Source organism: Cynara cardunculus, unplaced genomic scaffold, assembly GCF_001531365.2.
Source record: "Cynara cardunculus var. scolymus isolate 2C unplaced genomic scaffold, CcrdV1 Un_Scaffold_5610, whole genome shotgun sequence".
Classification (NCBI taxonomy): Eukaryota; Viridiplantae; Streptophyta; class Magnoliopsida; order Asterales; family Asteraceae; genus Cynara; species Cynara cardunculus.
The window spans coordinates 19,434-26,773 of record NW_020202492.1 but is presented as its reverse complement, the minus strand read 5'-3'; the positions used below and the strand labels follow the sequence as shown (position 1 = coordinate 26,773).

Genomic DNA, 7,340 nt, shown 5'->3' with positions numbered 1-7,340 from the left:
AAAAACAGAAACAGTATCCAATTACACATGGTTCCTATGCCAACAAAAAACAATCATATGATGAACATTCTTCCCTTGGTCTGACAAGTTTATATATGGGGAAAAGGAGAATGAAGCATAGGCTTAAAATTTAAATGGTAATATGATCAAGGGAAATGAAGAAAGAAGCAGAGGTGTTCAAATATAAAGTGACTATTAGCCCAAGATGAATCTTTTAAGAAAATCAAGAAAAGTAACCTAACTGCATGAATCAGCGACCCTTAAGAATGTGGAAACATGAGTTGGATAGTGATCAAGTAAAACGCTAAAACGTTTTGTTTATAAACGAAAAGGGTATTTTATAACCTAATYATATCACTTCTCGTTACCATGTCCTTTCTTTCTTCTATTTATTTTTAAAATCACACTGCTAAACAGAAACACAAATAATAAGCCATAAATCATAAAGAAGAGGATCAGAGGTGGATGGAGTCGGTGAATAATACCCAATTATATAATCCCAAAAACCAGTGAAGAGGGGATTAATGCAGAAAAGGCAATCACGAAGAAGATTGTTGAGTCTGGTTGAAGTAAACGACAACAACCATGTGCAGATCGAAATTTAAGAACAACTGGAAACCCTGAGGTTTCACATTTTGACCAAGGAAACAAAGTCAAATAATTATTTAAGAAGTTGGAATGTCTGTGCCAATATGTAGCTGACATGTGGATATCATCAATATTTTCTGTTCACGCTTGTAAAAATCTAAAAACCAAATGATGCCTTTTTGCCCTTCTACCGGATTACCGGAGGAATCTCAATAAACCTGCGTAAAACAATATAAAAAACTTGGATAAACAATTGTGAGTTCGTCGTTTTTGCAAGTTGTATTTTGATTTTAATCCGTTTGAGTTTTACGAAAACGACTAGAGAATAAGCTCAAATTTTTAGTAAAGGTGTTAACAAAGTTCAATTTCTTTTAAACTTAGAAAATCATAACGGTTTTTAAATTAATGTCAATAATATCTCCACGTAAAATGGAAATTATTGTTGGGATAATTAGTGGCAATTACCAAAACTACACACAAATAAAAAAAACTGAACGCTTCAGAGTCAAAATCCCTCTAGAATGAGAAACTTTGACTCCTTAGTCCGAAGCGCTTGAGAGTCGAAAGAAGCTATGAGCCAACAACATTACATTACCAAAAACTTTTGAGCAAGACTCAGAGCTTCTGAACTTGACTCAAAAGTGTTGTCCCTATGACACCCTTGACACTTGCCATATAGGGGGTGTGTGTGTGTTCATATGGTTCTTACGTTAACAAAAATAATGTGATTTTTTGATTTTGTAACTCCCAATTAATGATACGGGAGTTACATAAAAAAATAAATTACCTAAATACCCTTTTCCCCTTTGTTCACATATGTTTTTTGAAATGTAAATTTAAAAAATTAATTTGTTATCATTATTAATCACAACCGTTTATTGTAAGAATCAATAACCAAGTTTGGTTAACAAAGTTAACACAATAATCTTGGTTAACATTTGAACCAGCCCCTATATTATATATATTTATATAATATATATATATATATATATATATATATATATATATATATATATGAACTTGGAAGTGTAAAATAGAAACCTTGCACCTAACCATGATTAACGAGAGTTGTCTTCTGTTAAACTTGAATGGTCATCTAGAGTATTAGGAGTTCATGGGAAAACTGAAATACAATTATAAGGTAAATAAAAGTTACACTGATAGTAAATCATAATTGTTATTTAGTTGTATTCAATTGTCATAGGTATTTCATTTATATATAGATAGGTTATTATAAGTTTTTTCATTAAATTTTTTAACAATTTAATATTAAGGTTTTTTTTCTAAATATTTTACGTAATGAGTGTTATGTAAATAATAATATGTGTAGTGATTGTCATGCATGTTTTTGTATGCATAATGGTTGTCATGAGTATCATGTAAATATTAATTAATGAAAATAATTAATGTTTTTATCAAATAAACTGGAACAATGTTTCAATCATCATATATACAACAACGTAAGTAATAATACATAGGTGTCACATCTGTAAATTAGAATGTGAAGGATGTGAAAACCGTTAAATAAAAAACATTAAAATAAAATTATATTTTTAATCATTGATTGATCATGTTAGTTTATTTATATAATTTCTAGATCATGCAAATAAATTAAAAAGGAAAAGTTCAAACAAAAACATATATTAAAAATAATAAAAGGAAAAAAAAACTTATAAGTTTTAATTTTATTAATTGTTAGGGTAAAATAAAATTATATTTTTAATTATATCGATGATTTTTGATATTTGACTTAGATATTGATTTTTTTTAGCCGGTCATAGGTAGTTTTTTTTGGATAAACATGGTGTAATTAACTAATCTCGGGAAATTCTATAATTTATTTGTAAAAAAAAATGTTCAGTCACTTGATCATTCAAAAAGAGAACATTTAATGATCTTTTCATGTAAAAAAAGTTCAAAAACTTACTTCTTCAAAATAAGAAAATTAGTTTGATTTTTTTTAATTTTTTTTTTTTGAACTTTTGATGAACAAACCCAAATGATACCTATTTTTTCTGTTCCGCCATTCCATATTTTCAATATATATTTATGAGTAAGGGTTTGTTTGGTTCAGACTGAAAAATAAAAATGAAAATGACAAATAATGAAAATGGAAATCACTTTTCATTCCTCCAGTTTAACTGGAAAGAAAATCTAGGCATATGAGAGAATGAACCATTTTATTAAATAAAACCAAACAACTTTATTTTATTATCATTCTCATTAATTGTTGCCTAACACCTCTAACCAAACGCCCCAAGTTATATTTTTTGTCTTTGTAGWTGCCATTTGTTATCAAGTTGTGTCCTAATTAAAAACGATTACATTTTTAGTAACTATGGTTACCACTTTAAGCGTTTTTGGTCCCTTTTACTAACTATCGTCAAAAGAGTCGTCAATTCAGGGAGAATTTAGTCTTTTTCATCGTTTCTTTAATTATTATGCATTTTTTTGGTCCCTTTGACTACCTCAAAAGAGTCATTAATTTTGGGTTCGATCTACTTTGGAGTGCAAATCAAAAGGAAAGGGGTGCGTTAGGGGGAGGGAACAAAGATGATAAATGATTGGCATTGGTTTTCCTATAGATTTTTTCTTAGGAAATCTGCATTAAAGGATGATTCCTCACAAACATTACAAAAATTCGTGGATAATTTAAATCCGTGATAGATTACCGACATATATTTTGGGTGATCCGTTGGCATTTTTTTTTCGAAAAATATCGAATTCCGCCGAACCATTAATATTTTTCTAGGTGATCATTTGGTGATTACCTACGAAAATTTTCCTTAATCATTTTGTGGATAAAAGTCATTTCTTTGGTAGTGTTTGGCAAGCGAAAGTGAAGTGGATGACGAAGAATTCATCGGAAGACTCCATAACAGTCAAAAGCTACAAGATGGGTTCTAGAAATTTGCACCAGGCTCCAATATGGGTTCTCCATAACTGTCAAATGGGTTCTCAAAATTGCAAATTGCCAGGATTTATTCTACAGCAACATATATGAGTCCTAAATTATGTTGATGTAATAGAAAATGAAGGGTTTTGAATTATAAAGCGGAGACGTGTGTGTATATGTATATATATTTGTTTTTTGGTCCATGTATTTAAGTTTTATTTATTTTTTAAAGAACAATGTGATGAAATTTATAAAAAGACCAAAATATTTTTTATTTAACAAGTTTTTATGGTTTCGGACGCTTTTACAAACCACAATGGTCATTTTGTAATTTTAAAAGTGTAGAGATTAAAAGTGTTATTCCCAACAAACTACAAGGACCAAATTTGTAGTTTACTCACCATTATAAACATAGGTAGATATCTATAAATACAGTACAGAAACCTAACCCACGATCATCTTTGTCGGAGGCCATATCTCTCTCCCCCTCATCYTCGTCCTCTTCAATGAAGCACCATCGGCAACATATCAGAAACAAAGGCGTTAAGGGTCTTGATGCAAAATAGGTGTTAGGGTTCTTGATGCACCCATATTTCGCAAAGATATCCAAGATTGTTTTGAAACGAATGTGTTTAGGTTCTTGATGCAGAATAGAAGTGGTCACTGTCATCGTTGCCCGTGTCGCCTCTTTCCCCACTTGTCTTTCTCATCGCCACTCACCTCCAGGTTTCATTCTCTCTCCTTTTTCAAAATGTATTCTTCTTTTTGAATTTGATTGTTTTTTTTATCAGGGTTTTTGAGGTTCTGTTGGTGAAATTAACTACTATAAACTTGTTTATTCTTCCTTGAATTTTATAATGACACAATTGTATTGTTTATCTTTATTTATGTAGTTGCATCTGATGCAGTTGGCTGCAATGTTTTCAAGGTTCAACGAGAGGCTGGAGGAAGCATTATGGCTTGAGGGCTGTTAATGGATAAGGGGTATTGGCAAATCCCTGATGATTTTTAATAGTAACTACCCAAGATATGGAAAATCCTCTTCATTGCCATTGTTCTACATTTCTATTTTACCCTTCAATTAGTTGTCTTTTATACTATTAAATGCAAAATCTGACCCTTTGCACTTTATATCTTGTACTCCGCCATCTTTGTTATTTATAAGTACTCCTTTCTTGTTTCTTTCATATCTTAKAAGGCAATCTTGTAAAAATTGTCAAATTACGATTTTTTGTAAAAATMGTCAAAGTAACAGATGTGGTTTATTTATCTTTGTCTTAGGAAATTTTTTCTCTTAATCCCATGACCGAGTGCCATCTTTTGTTTCTGTAGCTGCTGATTGGTATGAAGCATGTGTGCCATTCTTCTTGTTGGTTGAGTATGCCTTTCATTTGCTTCTAATTTGGTCTACCTGTTTTTATTTTATCGATCTTTTCTCCTAAAAGTTTCAGCCAGCATGACCACACACATGCTAGTTATTGATACAGGAACTGCTCCAATATTCATCGGTTGGTGGATCATATGGCACCTTAAGGTTTGGCAGTTCTTAATGGAAGTTCTGATCACTTCAGATCAATGGATTTTATTTGTATGTTTTAAGCATGAGTAGTGATCATGGTTTTGTTTATAGGTTTAGGTGAACATTTGGAGCGTTTGGGAACATTTGTGGTAATTGTCATATTTGATTCCTTCATGATCATGCATTTTCCTTCTCTATATCATGGTTTTRATGGAWGCTTTCCTTTSTAGTCACCATCTGTGTATGGCAAATATATKTGACAAGGCTCTCTTGTTCCTTGCAGTAGTAAGCATGGTAAAATTGTTGATGGTTATTTTAGTTTAACAAGTGAGACGTGAGTAGTTTCACTTTCTGCTTTATTTCTTTCAATGTCTTATGTGTCTTTTCAGCAGAGCCATTTTGTAATTCTCTTAATTCACTCAATTAGCTTTCTAGCTACTTGGGTCATTTGATGCATATATATGATCTTAATTTGTTATTGATTGTGAAGTTAGGAAATTGCGGTTCTTGGTTTTTCGACTTCTACAGTGCACATGGTATCTGGTGCGAGCACTATCCACACACAATGCAGAAAAAGATGCCGAGAAGTGTAAAATYATAGATGGCATGATTGCAATATTTCGGGTACTTGTTGAAGGTGCGTTTAGTTGTTTGGTTATGGGTAAGACCTGGTTTCATTGAAAGTAGATTAATTAGGTTTGTATCCTGTGGTTTATGTGGCTTGTAATGCAGGTGGAGACAGACTGAAGTAAGCTTCTTTAATCAACCGACTCCTCTTTTCAATGGGAATGGACCTAAGCAAAAGGTATTGACTCCATATCCTCTTGAATCATCCTTCTTCAATACATTACCTCATTAATTTCATTTGATGCATGTGTATATAGGTTMTTTTCATTTGTTTTCATTAATTTCATTTTCTAGTAATTTTTGGAAATAGTAGCAGAGTTTCATAAGCTTTTGAACTAACCAAATAACGCCAATTCCATTTCTATATACGCAAAGTAATTGCATAATATTACAAACTGGGGATTGGTAACTTGTCTCTAATTATCACGCTTTTCTAACAAACATTTTGTATATAGTTGCATGTTTAGTATTTCTTTTCTAATTTTTTTTKAATTTATGGACTATATAGCTAGGTACATTAGAACTCAAGAAAAAGCCAATGTGAAACAGGGTATAAACAACTATCTAAGAGGGCATTTGGTTCACAGAACGGAATTCGGTAGAATTGGAATCCGTCAAAAAAATTCGACTTTGAAGGAATTGGAATGGAATTCGACCACGCGTTTGGTTGGTAGGAATTGTAATGGAATCTCCATCTTTGTTTGGGAGAAGGGTGGGGCTGGCAGCTGTGATGACGAAAATAACTAGTAGCATGGTGGTATTGGTGGTTGTGGTGGTGGCGAGGGGGTGTCACACCCCACCCACCCCCACCTATGCCCCTACCTCACCGACCTCCATTCCACTACTCGTCGTTAGATTAGTGCTTACATCATTTTAACCCAAAACAAAGCTATCTGTAACTGACTAGGAAGGTTTTAAAATGAACCCAAAACAATTATACTGTTCTCATACCTTATGACATTCAAACCCCAAACACTGAATCACTCCCCCTCGCCACTCCTCGTCGCTCCATCGTTTGTCTATTCTCCAAATCGCACATCACGTTGTTGCCCCTACCATTGATGATAGATAAAAACACTAATTGTTGCTATCTACATACTCTTATGTTATGACTTAGGTATAAAGAGACACGAAACATAGCTAATTAAATACAAAACCGAAGAGTGAATGATTAAAAAATATATTCGAGGTCTTAAATTATTTATTTGATACATATATTATCTGACTTCAAATTAAATATTAATGTTATACAAATATGAGTTTATGACCAACGTACGACACAAGGACATAAACTAACTAACGAATTATTTCTAAGCTTTAATAACAACATGATTCCAAACATGCATATATAGGATAATTCAACATAGCTCCATCCCAACCTGCGTCATAACTAAAATTTCAAAAAAGAAAAATAACAAGCATTAATTTTGTTGACATTTATAGAAAAGAAGACATGCATGGGAAACACGTACCTAATCTCAATTCCCAATATGTATGATTTATCTTCTCTTGTTTTGCCTTCTTTGGATCACATGCTCTATTTCATCAGCAATTGCATTGAATCACTTTGGCCTTCCTGTTGATAACATGAAATATCCCAACAACAATCCAACTAGGGTTCCACATCCATATCCCAACATCACCACTTTCCATGTAAATACACTCCCCTCTTCTCCATCAACTTCAAGTTGTGGGGCACTCGCATGTTCA

The 7,340-nt window shown here is 32.4% G+C and overlaps 1 protein-coding gene and 1 long non-coding RNA gene across 5 annotated transcripts in view; one reads left to right on the top strand and one right to left on the bottom strand.

The window, feature by feature from the left end:
* Positions 1-4,824: 4,824 nt before the first annotated feature.
* Positions 4,825-5,839, top strand: LOC112504439. 4 transcript variants are annotated; one of them, XR_003068202.1, is made up of 5 exons: positions 4,825-4,862; positions 4,972-5,018; positions 5,115-5,152; positions 5,494-5,640; positions 5,736-5,839. It is a non-coding gene; the product is annotated as an uncharacterized LOC112504439 (long non-coding RNA). The 4 variants fall into 4 exon arrangements; XR_003068200.1 differs by having other exon boundaries at positions 4,972-5,152; XR_003068201.1 differs by lacking the exon at positions 4,825-4,862 and having other exon boundaries at positions 4,916-5,018.
* Positions 5,840-6,988: 1,149 nt separating this feature from the next.
* Positions 6,989-7,340, bottom strand: part of LOC112504438 (receptor-like protein 6) — a 2,682-nt gene continuing 2,330 nt past the window's right edge. Inside the window, exon 2 of the mRNA XM_025108378.1 lies at positions 6,989-7,009. Within this exon, the coding sequence (XP_024964146.1) occupies positions 6,989-7,009 (21 nt within the window). The remainder of the gene's footprint in view (positions 7,010-7,340) is intronic.